The sequence below is a fragment of the Gobius niger genome (genome assembly GCF_951799975.1).
Source record: "Gobius niger genome assembly, chromosome: 4".
Taxonomy (NCBI): domain Eukaryota; kingdom Metazoa; phylum Chordata; class Actinopteri; order Gobiiformes; family Gobiidae; genus Gobius; species Gobius niger.
This window is the reverse complement of record NC_136855.1, coordinates 27,954,471-27,973,772: the sequence shown is the minus strand read 5'-3', so window position 1 is coordinate 27,973,772 and position 19,302 is coordinate 27,954,471. Positions and strand designations below refer to the sequence as shown.

General features: G+C 42.4%; 1 protein-coding gene across 1 annotated transcript; it reads right to left on the bottom strand.

Moving 5' to 3' along the window:
* Nucleotides 1–4,451: 4,451 nt before the first annotated feature.
* Nucleotides 4,452–18,573, bottom strand: wtip (WT1 interacting protein). The gene is made up of 8 exons (XM_079555589.1): nt 16,395–18,573; nt 13,372–13,473; nt 9,859–9,926; nt 8,351–8,413; nt 8,133–8,263; nt 7,972–8,023; nt 7,753–7,821; nt 4,452–6,707 (listed from the first exon to the last, which is right to left on the bottom strand). The coding sequence occupies exons 1-8, from the start codon at nt 17,854–17,856 to the stop codon at nt 6,555–6,557; spliced, it is 2,100 nt and encodes a 699-aa protein (XP_079411715.1). The 5' UTR covers nt 17,857–18,573; the 3' UTR covers nt 4,452–6,554.
* Nucleotides 18,574–19,302: the final 729 nt, after the last annotated feature.

The following is a 19,302-nucleotide window of genomic DNA, read 5'->3' as shown; positions in this document are numbered from 1 at the left end:
GCTGAATGCTTCTTTATCATATCATTTAAGAGTCTGCTCTTCATGTCACTAGATGGCGTAAGAGTGCCAGATAATGTTGTCTCTCTCAGTCTGTGTGCACTATTAGATTTATCTTGTGGAAGAAAGGGACAAAGTTCAAAGTCTCTGCTCAGTTGCATCGAACAAACCCCCTGACATCTCATTTACAGTGAAAAACATCTGGTCTACGGAGCGTCTGGTTTGCATTGCTGTCCTTAAAAGCAAACACAATCAAACATAATTATTATTTATCAGCTCTATCATTTGACGAAGCAGGGGTTTATGTTGCCTGTTTCCCAGTACAAACTGTTTAAAAGTGGCCCAGATACATATTGTGACCATATTTCTATTGTGTTTTATACATTGTAGCAAATGCAGTAGCATCTGCAAATCTGAGTAACAAAACACAGAAACTTAACCCTCTGCCCGGTTTTCATTGTGGTTGCCAGGCAACTACTCTACTTCAAACTGAACTTCTCCATTTTTTTCCCTGGCTTGGAGACATGATGCAGTCACAGGCACAGACTTTGGATATAATGAAACAGATTTTCAACTGGCGTAGGGACGTCCAATTGACAGTATGTGACAAAAAGAAACAGTTAGAAAAGGGACACCTTAGACTCCAGACTCAAATTGCAACAAGAAAGCATGAAATAGTTTCTGTGAGCGTTCCTGGGATGTTTGCTGAACAATAGCACACATACCCTCGCATTCCACTCCATGCTTTATTGGTTGAACTTGTCATTCATTTTTCCCCCCCTTTCTTTGGTCCGTTCAAGTTCAACCCCCTGTCTAAAGCAGGGACCCGACCTGCCCTTGTGCTGTGGTTGCTATAGCAATGTCACCCCCTGCCTCTATGACTGTGCGTCCCAAAGTTCATGGTGGTGTCAGATTGAACGGGTAGCCCAAACTTAAACTGAGTTTGTCCAACTCTGTGAATCACATCGTCTTTGAATTCTTCTGTATTAAGTATTAGAATTTGATAAATCCGCAGACACTTTTTCTATCATATCCTTGTTATCTCATTGTCTTTCAGCTGAACATAACACAGCTTTCTTACGCCTCCAATCTTAAGTCAGGAGCTCATATGAACGGCACTTACTAAGAAAAAAATTGGCAAAAACCACCAAGTCCGTTTTTTCCCACAGCCACTGGGGTTATTTAAAGATTAAGTTTAGTACGTAGGCAGTGACATACAGTACTGCTGCAGAACATCCAGCTACTGCCCCTGGGAGTTCGAGAGGATGACCCCTGCTTTAGGCTTCATACTCCCCCATCCCATCCTGGTTCTCATCCACTTTTGCTTTTTGATCATCAAGTTATCATGTCAGAATTGCAAGAATTACATTTTTATTGATGGACTGCAATTATGCACAATTGGAGAATCTTCCATAGAGTCCTTATCTGAAAATATGGCATCAAATTCTTGAATGTTACAAAAATCTTGGTACTTAAAAGTATAGATTTGGACTTTTGGCCATTCCCTCTATTGAAAGTTGGTGTAAGAAAAAAAAAAAGAGCCTACTTTTTGCTTTTTATCATTCTTCATTATTTGGGTAGAATAAGTGAAGCAGAGTTAACAAACTATTAATATGGTCAAATGGTAAATGCTCTCAACTTATTTAGCGCTTTTCTACTTTCTTTAGGCCCAAAGCACTTTACAGCAAGGAACCAGTCCCCCATTCACACTCTCATTCATACACCAGTGTACGCAGACACAGGAGGCAAGGTGGGTGAAGTGTCTTGCCCAAGGACACAACAACAGTGGGTACAATATTAAACTTAACCAATTGTCCTCAAAGTCCCTTATGTAGAATATGCTTTTGGAACACCAGTTTCCTGGTTGCCTTGAGTTTTGGGATAGTCACTAAGATTAATTTCTGCTGTTTTTCCTGTAGTGAGCATCTGGAACACATTCAACATCCCTGTAACAAATTTAAAAAAAATAAACAGGTACTCCCACTCTGTTTTCTGAACAGCTCCAATGAATAATTCAGACTTGGTCATATCATGGCATTGTAGAGCATTCATGGTGAGTCAAGGAGCGAAAGCCTTCACACTTATTTGGCCAGGATTGTTGCTCAATATGTTTCAGAACCGAGCAAACAAGCCTCTCACCACATTATGTCCAAATCCATTGTTGTTGAAACTTGCCTGTATTTATCTCGCAGGTTGTTTCTGCAGTAAACTCATGTCAGTATAATGCCAGAACATGGAGAATCTCACCCCACATGTGAGGCCTTTTATGAGATATTCGGATTCAAGTGATGTGCAGCTTGAGTTTAAAGCAGCGGTACACGAGTGTTGCTAGTGATTCTCAACGACATTGGAGCTACTAATAATGTCACATCACCTGATAATTTCTTTGCATTTTGAAGTGTCAAATAAAAACAAACATATTTGGCACCCAATGCCAACCTCTGGTATAATGTATAACATGAAAAGTAAATGTAATTAACTTTTTTCCCTTCAGAGCAAATGACATGTACACATAGGAGCGGTTGCTTTGGCGACAGTGTCATTTACAATAATATTGTCACATATTATGTTGATACTGGTGAAGAATAAAGATAGAAAGAAAAAATAACTAGTCGTGATTCCCAAAGACAGGAAAGGAGTCACTGGGGGAAGGGGGATTCTCAAAAACGGCCTACAGCATCTAGGAAAAGTTGATTTTGAATCTATGGTGCACGATGGGGTTGGTAACCAAAGATTCAGAATGAGGTAATCCTGTGGCAGCATTTTTCTCTCATTTCCTGGCATTGTCGGCACTGGTGTGGGATGGTGCTCTTTTGTGACGTGTAACAGAGCTCACCTCACAGCCAGTCCCCTCGGGCTCCTCTACCTCTGTGGCTCGCTGTGTCACAGGGTGGAACCCTCACTAACATAAAGGCTGCTTTGTGCCCCAACTCACTGCGCTGTCAACCTACACCGGAGAGCAGCTCCAACAGTGAACGCCACTGTTAAGCTCAGGATAACTCAGCAGCAGGCAGACTGCTTTCATGTACGCCTACACAAAGCCCTGCTACATCTCCGCCTACATCAGCATCATCTCATAGCCTACCAGCAATAAGGGTTAAATAAATGCAGATTCTATATGGATTCATGTAAATTTAGGAATAATTTTGTTTGGATATTGGTCAGACCAACCATTTCTCAGGGTTCTGTATTTGCAACCATGTTCTTGTTTGTTTGTTTGTTTGTTTGTTTGTTTGTTTGTTTGTTTGTTTTTACCACATTTCTAGTTTATCCTATACAGGCTACTGTAATCTGATTCACATTTCTATAGGTTACCATATGAACCAGTAAAGTCAAAGTGACCTCAGTTGTGATATTTGGTCACATCTTGTCTGAAAACAGATTTGCCTTAACATTTTGGGCAGTCTATCTTCTTCAGTGGTGTAGTCATTTCTGGATTTGTAATTAAGTTTCATTCAACATTGTCAAAAGTGACAGTAGTTGATACAAGTCTGTTTTTGCTGTGTAGCTATATTATTGTTTGTACTGCATATGTACATTTGATGTCCCACACACCAGAGGAAGGTGAGAGACTGTGGCTCACAGAAGTACTGTCTTTGGTCACAATACAGACTCAGGGCTCAGAATGAGCAAAGCAACTGAACCCAGATGTCTAACTCTGAAGTGGCCCGGGTCCTGCTCAGACGGTCCAGCACTTAGGAACCAGAGAGTTCGAGTCCCCTAAAGAAACACATGCAGTCTGTTGAGAAAAAAATGATGAAGCTCAAGTTCAACTTGGTGAAGTTCAACTTTATGTGGTTTGGTCAATTTGATAAGAGTAAACTGTGGTGGCTCATCCAACTTTAATCCTAATAATGTTGTTTTGGATGAATAATGGTAATAATTATTGAAAAGAACGATCCTGAAATTAGTTACACAAACAAGATTTATGTGATAAAAAGAGGAAAGCATTTAATTTGTTTATTATTGTTGACCTCACTTGGTAATACATTATGTTGTTATGGATCAGACAGCTTTAAACTAATCATTGTAATATATTGTGGTAATTTTCTCCCATTACTCCTGAATGAATTGGCATGTTTGGTATTTTAAGTGAGTTGTGATCTTTTGATATAGAATTCATGACTGCAATGTCTGTCTACGTCCATTCTGTGTCCCAAGGGCAGACTGTCATTAGAGATGCGAAAAGCTTGCGTGCCAATCTGTCTTTATACAATAGCATTCCAGAGCTACAGACCCCAGCCGCCGCGAGCAGATTCTTCATGTGAATCGTTAAATGTTGTGTTGAATTTTAAAGTCCATGATAAGCCATAAGGCCTGCTGTCGTTTTGCAGCATTATGTCAGGCTTATTCCCATACCATTTTCCCAAGTAAACCTTTGGTAACGCGTTAAAAAGAACAGCTTTTGCAGTTAGCTACAAAACCACTTTATTGAAAAAGCAGATTATGACATCTATAGTTAAATGATACATCCCAATTTTAATACATTAAATAACTTTTTCATGTTTAGATAAATAGATCTAGGTTCCTTTTATGGACCATCTAGTCAAAATACAGCTATACAAAATATGTGACCATTGTGGATGAAGAGGCAGCGCTCTTCTTTTCAAACGATTTCTGACAGAAAATATGACTATCCTTTTATTATATGTACGGGCCAACTAGCAGACAGTGTGCTGTAGAAAACAACAGACAAACAACAGGTGACGCAATACATGTTTTTAGAGGATACACTCTTGTTCCTGGTTCTTTTGCAGTCAAAGCCAGTGTAGTTATTCAGGTAGCACATTCCAGGAACCCTTGTACATAATTGAGGTTAAACACATTAAGTGATGAGGGGAAAGCCTCAGCCAGGTAACCCTTTCCATACTTTACAAAAAACGTCAGAGGAGAGGCAACACTGATATCGCTCCAATAGGTTTCTTACACTCAGGCTGAGATGACCCCTTCCGCAAACTGGTTTCAGTCTAGTCAGTTTACACATTCAGTAGTATTATCAAGACCTAACACACTAGAGACAAGAATTTTTTGAATTATTATCAATCAATGTTTATATAGCACCAGTTTCTACATTTAAATGTACTGTATGTATGATGCATATAGTATGAGCTCAATGGTACTTTATAGATCGAATGCTGTAGTTTTGAATTTTTAGTAGACCTTGGGGTCGATGCACTGGATGCATAGCTGCCCACTGAAATACAGTGAGTGCTTGTACCATGGTCCAGCCACACTCACAAGCATTCTAACATCTTTACAATAATGCACATATAAGAACAACGGAGGGGAATGTCCAGCAGGTCAGCATTTTGACTTTAAGAGTGCTCATGCCATCCAAATGCTTCCTTCAAACATTTTAACAATTCTATTATCAGTCAAAGCCCTTCAATTCTTAAGATTCCTTTTTCAATCATCACCACGGCCTAAAGTTCAAGTTTTTTTTTTCCCTCTTGTGTAGTTTTTGTTTTGCATATTAACACAAACCCAGAGTGGGACAGTCTACAAAGGGGAACATGGGAGGAACCAGCCGCTCCATGCTCTTCTGTCACACAGCAGCAATTAAACAAATGACCAACTGGAGCGAGAAAAAAACACACTTCTCAAGACAAGGCTGAGCTAAAAGTACAACAGCCCTCCAACACTGAATATCAGATAGACCAGTGGTTCCCAACCTTTTTTCCTTGAAGCTCCCCCTGAAGACTGGCCGGGCCCTGTCTGAAACTATGGCTCGCAGAAATGCATCAAAACAAAAACATAACTGACAATAAAACTAATAAAAACAAATTGGAATGTGTTCTGCACATGTAGCCATTTATCAGTCATATGAATGATTGTTCTTACCATTTAATTTGCTCAAATAATTTAGCTCTTATGACCTGACCCTTTGTCAAGACCAGCCCCCAACCCACAGGTTGGGAACCACTGACAGACCAGTGGTGAAGGAGTCTCTGTCTAAAAGAAACAAAATGCAAAATCTAAGAACTGTGTGTGGAAACATCTGCAAATATACTTTATATATAAAAAGACAATCTATGTGCTTCTAATTTTTATAATAAAATTATTATTAAGACACAGCATGTGAATCTCTCAAAGTCTTCTTAAAGACCTCTATGTGGAATGTCAGTCACTTGTCAGCTTTGCGGCAGAGCCACTTGTGCTACTGTTATTGGGCTTAAGAGCATTATGCAGTTCATGATGCTGTTTGAAGAGAGCCAGCTCTGAAGGCACAGCAGGGTCACCCAGGGCCTGTCCGCTCCAGACAGCTTTAACTGGAGCTGTGGGTTGTCACAGCACTGCTGAACTGGAATATGTGAGGAGACCATTTCTCCTCTGACCCTAAAGCCTGCACTTTGAAGACTGTCAGAGGGTCAGGAGGCTTGACGTCACCATGGGCCTCTGGGTGAGTCGACATGTTGGATTTAGAGGATCACACTCCCAAAGGAGATGTTGGAGACCCTTTTCCCAGTCCCATCATGTGACAGCTGTGGTTTGGCTGTGTAGTAAGAAGCTACACAGGCCTAAAATGCTTTGTGTGTGGACCAGGATGGTCCCGTCCCTCACAGTTGGGTGACATGCAGAGGGTAGCTGGGAGGAGGAGATCCAGGGACCTGGGACTGAAGCCTCTGCATGTGACAGCTGTGGCACAGGAGATGGCCCTCCAGAGGATAACAGCGGTGGCCCTCCTCATCATTTAGAGCCAGACCACAATCCTAAGATTGTAGCACAGAAACAGAAATTAAAATGAGCAAAAACAAAAAACAACAACAATTTCACAACCAATTGTTTCAGAATAAAGGAAACATCTTTTAATAAACAAAAATAAAGCTCATCTGAGTAGAAGCAGTGAGAATCAGTCTATTATGCTCTTAGACCATTCATCTAGTATTCTGGCTCAGAAGTCAGGATTGGACTTTACTCTGTCCACAAGTGAAGTGCTCTTCATAGCGATGCATAATGATTACCCAGAGCTTACGCAAGTACAAGTACAGTACAAGGTCTCACTGAAAAGACCCTGGCCTTTACTCTGCCTACAGCAAAGAGACAGTTTTACTAAGAGGCACACTAATTTAGTTTTTCCAGGGATTTGTTGGCCCGTGTGCTTTAATTGATAGGAAAGCATGCAGTGAAAGGGGAGAGATATTTAGCAAATTGCCGGAGCTGGGCCTCGAACCCACAGCCCTGATCAGGGTAAAGTTATAATGATCTCAGGAGTTTATAACCACGTGTGCAGAAGAACTCAAGTGTAAGTGATGGTGTATTGCTCTGAATGAATTCATTATTGGAATAGTTGCTTCCATCACTAATTATTTGCCTGTGAGAACATATCATACATTTTTTTTTAAATTAAATGATTGTGTGAATCACAAATATTGTCACAGACCCTTAGACCTTAGCTTGAGAACCACTGCACTAAACTATCTGCTGCACAGTAGTAATTAAGATTTGTATAAACATCACTGGATATCTGAAAAAGAGCTCTTGTAATAGATCACTGGCTGGATTTATAAGTTAAATGTTCAGTAAAACGCTTCATGGTGGAATGTGTTTTGTCAATGAGTCACAATGTTCAGTTGTGCATTTCTTATTTATGCCACAGAGAGATGCCAATAGTGATTATTCCTCTCCACAGACACAGGCAGTATCGTTTATATTAGTACTATTGTTATGGAGCTGTGGGCGTCTGATGATCAATTTCTGTGTATACTGTGTAACATACCAAGTGAAGTAAAAGAAGACGAGGTAAAACAGTCTCACCTCACAGTGATAGCACTCCACATGGTAGTCTCTGTCCATAGAGACAACTCGAATAGTCTCCTCTGAGCCCTGGCAAAAATACAAAACAATCAACATGCATTCGTGTCCCTGTACATCCAGTGGTGTCCTAGAAGTACTGACAAAAAACATTTACCCAATAACATTGACAAGGAAAGAACGTAGGGCAAGGTTGAAGAAAGATAGCGTAATGAATGTTACCTTGGCTGGAAGAATTGGCTGGTTGCAAGAGGCACACTTTGGCGCAAAAACCCTTAGTTCAAAGAAGTAAAAGTCATTAAGAAAATTGGAAATAAAGTTGCTATCATATCTCACACTGTGTTTGACTGTGCAGCTACTGAGGAGTAATAACTTATCCTTACGTGTGGTAGTCTTTGACACAGTAGATATTGTTCTCAACATCTACAGTGAAAGGAACACCATCTAGGCCTTCTTTACACACTACACAGCGAAAGCAGCCAGGGTGGTAGGACTTTCCCAAAGCTTGAAGAATCTACAAACATACAAAAAAAGACTTGAAATAATACAAAAGAAAAATAACAGTAACACAAATATTTGAGAGTGGATTTACAAAATATACCATTTCCATGATGAGGTGACCACAAACAAAGCACTTATCAGCTGTCTGCTGGAAACCAGAGTACTGAAGGAAAAGAGGCAGAAAAATACAAAAATTTATGTTTGTCAAGCGGAGCCGATGCTACTGTGTCACAAGCGTAAAACCATTTTTTCACTACAGAAAAATCTCACATCACACAAACTTCCTTTCTCTAAAATCACAAAGAGGCAAATAATGAAGTTGAACATCTTAAGGTCATGATGACCTGGATGTGTCCCCTGATGTGGTCACACCACCAAATGCTCTCCCGGAGTGACAAGAACAACTTAGGAAAAGTTGCACTGAGACCACTGACCCATATTTATAATGGTAAAACGTGGTGCAAAGAAAAAGTATAAAGTAGACTTGTTCAAGGTCAGCTAGGCCTGCACAGTTTCGTTGGTTGTAAAGTGCAGTTCACTTGAGATTTGTGTCTTACTCCAACTTTGTCTGTCACCAGTGTGATGATCCGCCTTCAAAACCAGGCATTATTCCCTGCCCTCTGTTGTGTTCATCAATCCAGGAAAGGTGTAGTTCACCAGTTCATATTGAATGAGCCATATCAAACGTTATAGTTTGTGTGTCTGTTTCTAAATCAATGGATAGCTATCCACAAATCACATACGTAGCTCGGCTGTGAGAACAGTTGAACAGAACTGAACAGAACAGAACAGTTTTTTCGCAGGAGACCAGAGAATTGAGTGATTCCATCGCTGTAATGAAACCATCTTTTCCAACGATGGCACGGAATCATAGGCTTTCCGTGCCATGTCACGCACAGAACAATTTGACAAATTGTTCTGTTTGATGCATTGATGCATTTGACTGACGCACTGCATTACTAAGCTGTGGGGGAGAAAAAACTCCAAGGGCTTGTTGTTCCGCAAGGTGCAACAACAGCGTTAGTCCATATGAGAGTTGCCTGAGGCGTGGTGGGCTGCCGGCAGCTGAATGCGACGAGCACTAGTTGCTACTTCTCCTTCTCTCTCCTCATCTGTACATTAACATCGCGCTTCCTCATCTCCTTCATCCAGTATTTAGGCTACAGTTAAAGATCTTGTGGAACATACAACATTTATTCCACTGTGAGTTAAACATTGGCTGTGTCCCAAGAGAAAGAGAATATATTGCTAGCTCTGGTATTGAAGAGAGCAGCGTGGGGAAATCTCCATGTGACAGAAACCTGATCAAAACACCAGCACGAGCACCCACCCACTCCCTCACCACCCCTGGTCTATGGAACTATTCAAGTCTGGTACGATCTGTTGAAGGAAAAAGCTTGTGAGGAAACACTATTGTACATTTATCGCCATAGGTGTCTGTCCAGCCTCTGTTCAAGTCGGAAGCTGAAGATTACACAAAGTGTCTCCGGTCATCGTCAAAGTCTAGTCTACAGCCTGCATTAAGAAACCCAAGATTGTGCTCCAAATGTTACTCTAAAAGTCATAAGCCAAACAAAAATACATCACGTAACAAATTAAGCAACGTACCAGAAAATCTTCCTCGCAATAGACCTTGCCATTGACATTATAGAAAGCTTTTCCCCGCAGCCGCCGCCCTGAAAGACATTAACAAATTGGTATAAAATTATTATCAATGGACAAATGCAATTACTTTTAATACAAAAGACAATATTCCGCTCCCCAAAAATACACGAAATTCAACGGAAAATACAGTAAGTGACATTGTAGCACGTTGCACACAAGAAGCAGACTATCTCCCTGTCACACCTGCCGGCTCCAGTAATGTATAAGTCTGTAGTTTTGCCCAAAGTACATTAGCTACAACTAATTTGGCCAGTTATATTAAGACCTGATAAAGTTTTCAACAACATTCTGCCTACTCCTCAGAGTCATGCATATCTCATGGCTCCTCCATTCAAGCGCAGTAGGTGCAGACTTGCAGAGTTTGAGCTCGGCAGGCTCAGCACACGGACCTCGTAAATCTTCTGGATTAGACAGATTTAATTGTCATCCCAACCAAGCTGCCAATTGATTTTATGGGCGTCCTGTCATGGGCTCACCCCCTCAGCTCCTTAACACTAAAATTTATGCATTTGCTGTATTTCACAGACAAACAGAGTGTCACAATGCTGGGACATGGTAATACATTAACACCCACATAAACGGTTGGAACAGCCCAGGAATGCTGCCCACACAATAGGTGAGACTTTTAAGACTTTGAGACAGAGAAGCAATTAGCATTTTGGTAGTGCTGTGGAGAGAGAAAAGCGCAGACTCCACCAGAAGCCCGAGTGCGGACACAATGTTCGTAGTGATAGAGGGGAGAACAGACTTAGAGCAGAGGAGACGTGAGTGCAGCAGCAGGAGAGGTGTTCCCGGGCGCTCGTCTGTGGCCCCTGCTCTGTGCTTTGGGGTCTGAAAGGTGAACACAATGGCCCGGGCGCTCAGGACTGTGTGCAGCGCTGCTTGGGGAGCGGGCCGACTGAGCAAACGGGGACATTCTTTCTGCCTGAGGTCACTAGCTGGTCCCATTCAAACCCCCCCCCACACACACACACCCACACACCTCTCCAGCACCCACTCTCTGCCCACTCCTCTCGGCCACGGACCGAGGGGGAGGGCTCTTCTGTCTTTTTTGTCAGCAGACAACACTGGTACAGGCTGCACCTCCACATTTGCTCCCTCACTGTGACTTTAATCCATTAAAATCTGGCGCATGATGCTAGAACCATTATTGGCGCAAAAACAGGTGTAGATCTAACACACATGTATTGATATATAAGGTCTTATTGAAATTGTACATTGTCTTTTTGATTTTAAAAAGAAAAGTGGGAAAAAATTCAATTGAAAGGAAATAGCTGGACTAACATTAAACAAAAAGACGACAAAAATGTGGAAAAAATGTATATCTGTGTATACTGTAGATTCACCTGGCTGGAGGATTGACCTATTGTTCGAAATAAAGTCAAACAATCAATCAATCAAAAAGCACTCGTATTTTATCAGTGACAAATCAGAGGCTCAACAAGGCACTTCTAAGAGTGCATGATGTTCCTATTCATTTATTTTGACGAAGATTAATATTCTATGATCTATGTCTATATAGCTCTTGAATAAGTATGTAAGTAATTAATTCCAGTTTTAATTTATACAAGACTGTGGCTGTGCTGTTTATCAAATTTGAGTTTCTTAGTTTGGAGGAATAACATGATCAGCAAAGTCCATATGTCTTAATATTCAGATTGGATTCATTTCATTTCATTTACCACCACCATGTCTGTGTGGGGAGTGAATGGATGAATGATACAATGTAGTTTAAAAGATCTTCATTGTACAAGCATGCATATTTACGGTCAAGGATGAAACAATATTGGCAAATGAACAATATAATGAATATAATGAATGTTATGGTAAGCTTCTGGACCCCATTTAGATTTTCTGGGACGAAAATAATTTCCCCTTGGGGATCAATAAAGTTATTTTGATTTCGGCCTTGCTCAGTGCAACTCGAGCATCCCCACAATAATAACTGACATTGGGACATTGTTCATCCTTAATGTGTTTTAGAGCATCAGGATTGAGGAATATTGAACAAATGAATGAGGGCTCTGAGTTCTTGATGCCGGCCTCTTAAAAACGGTATGTACAGCAACAGAAATAAATCACAAGCCGCGCTCATACCGCCCAGAGCACACATTTGTTGAAGCAAATCTGACTAAATGGGACACAGAAGTATACATATGAAGAGTGTGTTCAAATGAGGAACTATTTCTTCTTAGTTCGTTGTGGTCACTGGCCAGAGGAAGAATATGTTACCGTACATTGTTCATAAAAGCAGCCTAATGTTTAACATCTGTCTAACTGTGGTGCCAGCATGTACTTCCCTGTGCATCATTTAATGTGGACGACCCTTTGATAAGCAGGTCTGGAACACTTTGTGACTGTCTGATTGAGTTCCTCTGGGGAAGGCCAGCTGAAGTGGAGGGGGTAGTTTTTGCATTCTTGGCCATTTCATGAAAAAGGGTGCAACCATGGGAGTAAGCCAAGAGAGGGCTCAATTATGCATGGTTAAACAAAGCCCAAGGCTACCAGAGAGCTATGTCTCAGCAAACGTAGCCATACTGAGCCGTCCAACACTCTACAGGACACTACTCAAGGGACACTTTACAATAATTCACTGATTCAGTTATGAGTCCTGCAGGACCCATTACACTCTTAACTTCTAAAAACAAAACATTCACATCGGTCAGATAGAACACAGAATGACATTATTGTAAAAACGCTCTCATGACATGAGGCACTATGACCTGTGAGATGATCACTAAAAGGACCACTCAGAGCACACCTATCATGGATGACGTCACTTCATTCACTCTCTTTATTTCTTTCGTAGCTTTTCACTCCTATTTAGGCACCCGTTTTAATGAAACAACCAGCCATACAAGAGAACAGGAATCTCCAGAAAATTGTTATTAAACAAAAAACAAGCAAAGATTCAAACCTCTAATCCACCTCAACCAGGTCAGAACAACTCTCATCCTCTCCAGCAACTGGACACGAGGCATCTGGCCCCTCTTTCTTCAGACACAATAAATCGGAAAGTATGCGGATTTGGTTACATGTAAATTATAGGCAGTTCCTCCAGTGCCGGCGGGGGTGGGGGATCACTCCCCATGTATGGAACACATATGAATGGGAACAAGCGGGCTAAAAAGCTTTCTCCCGACATCTTCCTCTTGTTTCCCCAGGAAACAGAAGAGGAGTGCCGGAGTCGGGTGACAAGCTTTAGAACAGACAGAATCCAGGCACTTTGACTTTGAGAGCAGATTTGATTACGGTCTAAAAAAAGTCATGTCTATTGTTCTTTTTTGGCACGTATTACAAATGAACCATGTTACTCTCTTTGGCCCAAAGCTTGGGCATATTACAGTTAGAAAGATTACATTTACAAGTTGGATTTATGCAGTTACAACCAAGATTATAGCTTAGGTTGTGTCACTAATCTAAAACAACATATTACTGAAGTCAAGTAGAACTTACCACAAGAGCAGCAGGTGAAGCAATTTGTGTGGTACAAATTGCCCATGGCCTGGCAGGCTTGACTCGCTCCATACACACCCTTAGCACATTTAACACAGATACCTGTAAAGACGAGAAGTCCAGTTATAACAAAGATAAATCATACAAAGAATAACTGTTTCCATTGCTTCCAACAGCTGGAGTTTGCTGCTTAAACTGTTGCAAAACAGTTTATAAAGTTATGTGAACCTTTTCACCCTCATCTGAGAGAGTTTTACCGATTGACTTAAATTCCGCAAGCTGAGGTACTACGCTGGTGCAAAATCATATCGAGATGAACAGTCTCCTTACAGCGAGCTGTGTGGGGTCACATTCCACACGAAGGTCAAAGCCTGGATGGGGTGAGTCCTAGGTCAAAGTGCCTACAGGGCACAACATCTCACAAGATCGCAACAGGGAGCTGCCAAGCACCCGCTCTATACCACCATGACAATACATGTCAAAAGGTGACATATACAAGCATCAAACATTTTGCCAGTAGAAAAAACTAAGTCTGAAATGTTCAACTTAAGGCTTGGGGACCAGACGCAGCTGTCTAAATAATATACAGGTATTTGTTTGTATCATGACCGCCAACAGTACTGTAGAGGGTTTTAATTGTATAACAGAACCTGTAGATATCATAGCGGTAGAAAAGAGTAATTGGCTTTATGTGTACTGTATGTCCAGCTCATAGGCTATGACCTTCTGAAAGATCAGGCTTCCACAAAAAAGACTAATATAAATGCTTCACTCACAGATCACAAAGGGAGGCACAAACAGTAGCGCATGTTGCCAGTAAAACATAAGCAGCACTCTGTGTTGCTCTGGATTATTATAGCCTTTCCTGTTCTATTATAAATAATAATGCAAAATGTATTCTTTGTAGGTTTTCAGAACAACAATTTCAAACTGACCTGTAGAATTGAAATATTAAGAGAGAACAGAAGATTACGTTATTGTCATTTACCAAGAGCCTTTATGCAACTGACTTATTTAGCTCAAATTCCTGACACTTCTACTGTAACAAGTGCAGGCTTGATTCAACTCTGCCACTAAAATAGTATCTTTTCAAGTAGTTATTAATAATACAATTCCAAGATTTAAAGAGTGGCTTAAGCAGTAGTGTGACCATGTCTGAGCTAAAATGGGCCTAAATCACAAGCAATGCAATGAATAATGGTCAATAATGTAGTATTTATGGCCAACAGTGTAACATGCTAATACTATGGGGGAAAAAATAGTAACTGTTTTCCAAAATTGTGATAAGTTATTACATTATTACAATATGAATAAACTTTATCTTTGCAGTCGAGTGCGGTTTTAAGAGGAACAGCTTTTATGACAAGTTCTCAAGCCAAATTCAAATTTCAATACTTTTACCTCTCTCTGGTCTGAGCAGTTTTATTTATACTACACCGATAAACCAAACGTGGCATAGACATTGCAGCCGTGACATTTTCAGCAAAAACATATTTTGACTAGTATGTTATTGGCCTATTACATAGCACCCATTTACCATGCTATCGGTTGATGCAATACTGCTTCTACGTGTAGAAAAATAAAACATTCAAATGAGAATGAAAGCTGATAGATAAGCTTCTTATTGCAGCATCTTGAATTTGAATGCCCATGTCATTAATTACTATTTTCCTCTTATCATTGCGGACAGGATCAATGAGCAAAACTTTAAACTTTCAGTTCCTGGTGCACATGTTAAACCAAAAATGTAAATATTGTTGTGCTTGAGTGAGTGAATGACTGAAGTGGTGAAGTTTTTTGGATCTTGTGACCAGTGTTTGTGATGATTGATGGATGAGTGTGTAAAGTCATGTATAGCTGTAAAGGTGGGAGGGAGGAAGTGTGTTCGAGCTATTTTGCCTCCATAAACCCCACTGGAGACAGTTAATTTTGTACAAACCCTTCCTCAACCCTATTTGCTACACCCAACAGCACCCAAAAACTGTTCCTTCTTCCTTAAAAAAAGAAAATGCACAATGACATCCTGTCCAGTCTTGTGTCCATTTCTTCTCCTATCAGCATGACTACTGCCATTATAATTCTGGGCAGGTGATCAGACTCGACCCCCACCCCACTACGTCTGGCCTGCTAGCCAAGATCGTGTGCCAAGTGTCTGGTGCTGCCCGACACCCCACTGGCTGGTTAATGAAGGGCTTTGGGGGTGGGGTGGGGGTGGTCAGGGTGTATGTGATGGAGTGTGCAGCCTTCTATTGGACCAGCTGTTGATTTGTCCTCCATAACAGAGCATCCGCTGTAAAAAAAAAAAAAGAAGAAGAAGAAAAAAAAAGCGCTGCTCTACGGCCCAAAAACATTAGACCGCAAAACTGTTGCTACGGAAACAGGCTGTCCCACTGTACTGTCTATATGCTCTCCCTACTTTCTCAAGCTCTTTTTTCTTGTTTCCTAGCTTCATGCTTCCCCATTATATCAGAATAATCTTCAGCTTGAGCTCCTCTTTAACGCATCCACAACAGTCTCAGTCTGAGCAAGTGCAACCACAAACAGCCCTCTATTAGGTGAATGCAGCCACTAGCCTGGCTACTTGTTCAAAGGTGGGCAGCAACTTCCTCGCCAAGCCTTGTCTAAGCCTATTTCATTAGCCAACCTCACCAAATGCTTAGGCCTCAGGGCTATGAACTAATTAGGCAAACAGCAGCGGAGAAATAGATAAATACATCAGTGATTTGTAATAGGCAAGACGTTTCCTATTCACGGTAGTGCAGCCTGTATGACACGGAGTCAGGAACACCCAGCGAGAGCCCTGAGACATCCTAAAGGGCTAGTTTAGTAGTGTTCACCCTAGAGAGAGAGATGAGAGTGTTGACTGCATATGAACAAAGCAACAGGCTACAGTTCTAGCAGTACATTAAGTCAGAGGATGGATGTTGCAATGCACACACCATGGCTTAGATGCCATAACCTATCCCCACAATAATACAGCAACTGCAATTAAGCAATTAACCTCCAAAGCCAGAATTACCTACCAAAATATTCCTTTTTTATGTGCATTTCCAGCTCTTTCTCCAGTTCCAGTGTGAGAGCCTCTAGCCGCTTCTCAGCCTGGCTGGGCCCGTTGTCCCTACTGGGGGTCACCTGGTAGGGCAGTTTAACCCTCTGCCCTGTGGACTTCGAAGAGACACTGTAACTAACAGCTGAGGAAGAGACCCCACTCATCTCCCCAGGGCCGCAAGACAGCTGCTGCGAATCTGGAACGGGCAAAAGCCCTTGCAGGTGAGACACACGGTGCTGAATGCCATTTGAGTCCCCATAATCCTGCAGGAGTGCGTCCTCTTGTAAACTGGTGCCCAGCATAGATGAGCGAGGAGAGGGCATTTGTAGGTCCGGGTAGGTGCTCATTGACCCCCTGGAGCTGCGGGAACTCCTGGAGCTGTGGCTGGAGATACTGGAACGAGGACTGGCCACACAGTTGGCCGCAGGTCCTGGCCGTGAAGTCCCATCCTGGCTGCAGATGCTGGATCGGGGGCTGGCCAGCGGCGGCGCGTGTAAAATGCCCCCATCCAAGTCGTGGTTGAGCATGGGCCCATAGCGGGAGTCAGAGTAGCTAGACCTGGGGCTGGTGGTGAAGGAGTACTGGCTGGCTGTACTGGACCGGGGACTAGTGTGCCTCTGGTCATAACCCATGCTTATGCCACTGGTGCGATTACTACTGGGCTTACTACAACAGTCACAGCTGTTCACACTGGCCCGCGGACTGGACTGTTTACTTGTGTCGCTGGCGCTACTTGCATAGCTAGACCTGGGACTTAGGACACCGTTTCCATCGCAATGAACAAGGCTAGACCTCGGACTCGAGTACCTGTCTTGGCCCGGGACCACAAGACTTGTGCGCGGGCTGCTAATGCTTGACCTGGGACTGGCGTGCTTGCTCTGCTCCTGAGACGACAGAGAAGACGCCAGACTGGACCTGGGGCTGGTGGTGTTGTACCTGCCGTCGTGATTGCCTGTAATGCAAACACTGTTGCACCTGTTGCTGGACACAGTGGCGGGTTTGTTGAGCGGGACGCCGTCATAAGATGAACCGGTGCTGTATCTGTGGCCCAACACTTCCAGAGAGTACCTCCGGTGCCTCTCGCCCGTATAACACGGCAGGGCCACTTCAGATTTTGTGCAACAACCCTCCTCCCCGTACACGGTGTCTCTTTGAGGCGCGCAATAATCCACTGGCACAGGCCGGTTACAGTTCACTGGGCGCACCGGGGCAGCGCTGTACACTTTACTTCCACATGTGAAATTCTCCACGGTGTGATGTTGCTGCAGAAGCGCAGATGTGCCGTTCATTGGTGCACTTTTATGCTCCACAACGGGAGCGGGGAAGTCCAATTCTCTCCTCGTATTATACGTCCCGTCGTTGTATTCATCATACAGGGAAAGGTCCTCCATCAGTTGAGCGGTCCTTAGTCCCAAATCCTCCTGGTAATGCTCCATGTCGCGTCCCCGAAGCCCGAAACAAGTTGCGAGTGAGCCCCGATGCCCAGCGAGCTAGCACCGCGGAGCGCTAATTGCGTTTCACATGGAAATCAAAACAAAACGCGGAGGTACACCCGCTGCTCATTTAAGGAAAGCCTCCTCCGTTTTCAGTGTGCTCCGCCGTCAAACACATCGTCTTCCTTTACTCGGCCACGTCCAACAGGAAAAAAAACATTCTTTCTTACAGTTTCAGCCGACAGGGATACGTTTGTCAACTTCAGTTTTTGTTAAGTTGAAAGGTCTTTACAGTCAAAGGCGCGCTGCGCGGAGGAATTTCTCCTTGTTGGGTTTTGCACAAATTGCATTCTTTCGAGATTTCCTCCAGAAATAAGTTGGTCGCAAAATCAAACCCGCTGCATCCAACACCCACGTGTGCGATTGGACGCGATAAGCGATCTTCAGACGCGAAGAAACGTCATTTTATCCGAGGGACTTTTTTGTGTGAGAGGAATGCGAGGATGGATACTGGGCGTGCTGCGCCACTGTGGAATGTGGTTAATGCTGCAGAGAAACAATGATTGCGACCAACTCAGCAAGGGGCTGCCGGCTCTAAAGAGAGAGACTTTAGAAAGAATAAGGGCATGTCTGCATTCATCCAGGCAGTCCAGAATCCAATGCAAAACACACATCACCTGGTTCGACTCCAAGACAGACTCAAGACTGTTCACCTTTATTACGTTTCTCTAGACGCGGTTGGGAAATCAAGTTGATACTATTCACACACCCTGGTTGGTAATGATTGTAATAATCATGGATTAGTCTTGTACACCACTTTTCCAGAGGCTCACAGTCGCTTTACAATTTGGAGCATTAGTCATTCGCTCCATGTACGGTAGTGATAAGCTGCACGTTTGTAGCCACGACTGCCCTGGGGTAGACTGACGGAGGCGAGGCTGCCAATCTGCGCCACCACCAACCACTAACTCACTACATTCACAACATAACAACATGACATCACTGTATCGTGTAATAGTAATTAATAGTTACAACCAGTGGTGGGAGAAGTGCTCAATATTCTTGCTTAAGTAAAAGTGCAGATACAGGACCAAAAATGTACTTCAGTAAAAGTATCTGATATAATGTTTACTTAAGTTAATGTAGCTACAAAAGTATGCATTGTAAAAAAAAAAAAAAAAGCATTTATGAGTCTAATGCTTCGGATTTAAATCATTTGAATCAAACCAGGGCTAAACAAGTAAACCACTAACTCAGATCAAAAACAGGAAGTTAACCAGGTCTAAACCCCGGACTAAGCTACGTCAGGTCTAAACCAGATCTAAACGAGGTCTAAAGGAGTAAACAACTAAACCAAGTCTTAACTGGGACTAAACCAGTTCATCGTGGAGAGGTCACTTTGAAAGTAATATACTTTTACTTTTAACCCATTTAAAAAAAAAGGCAGTG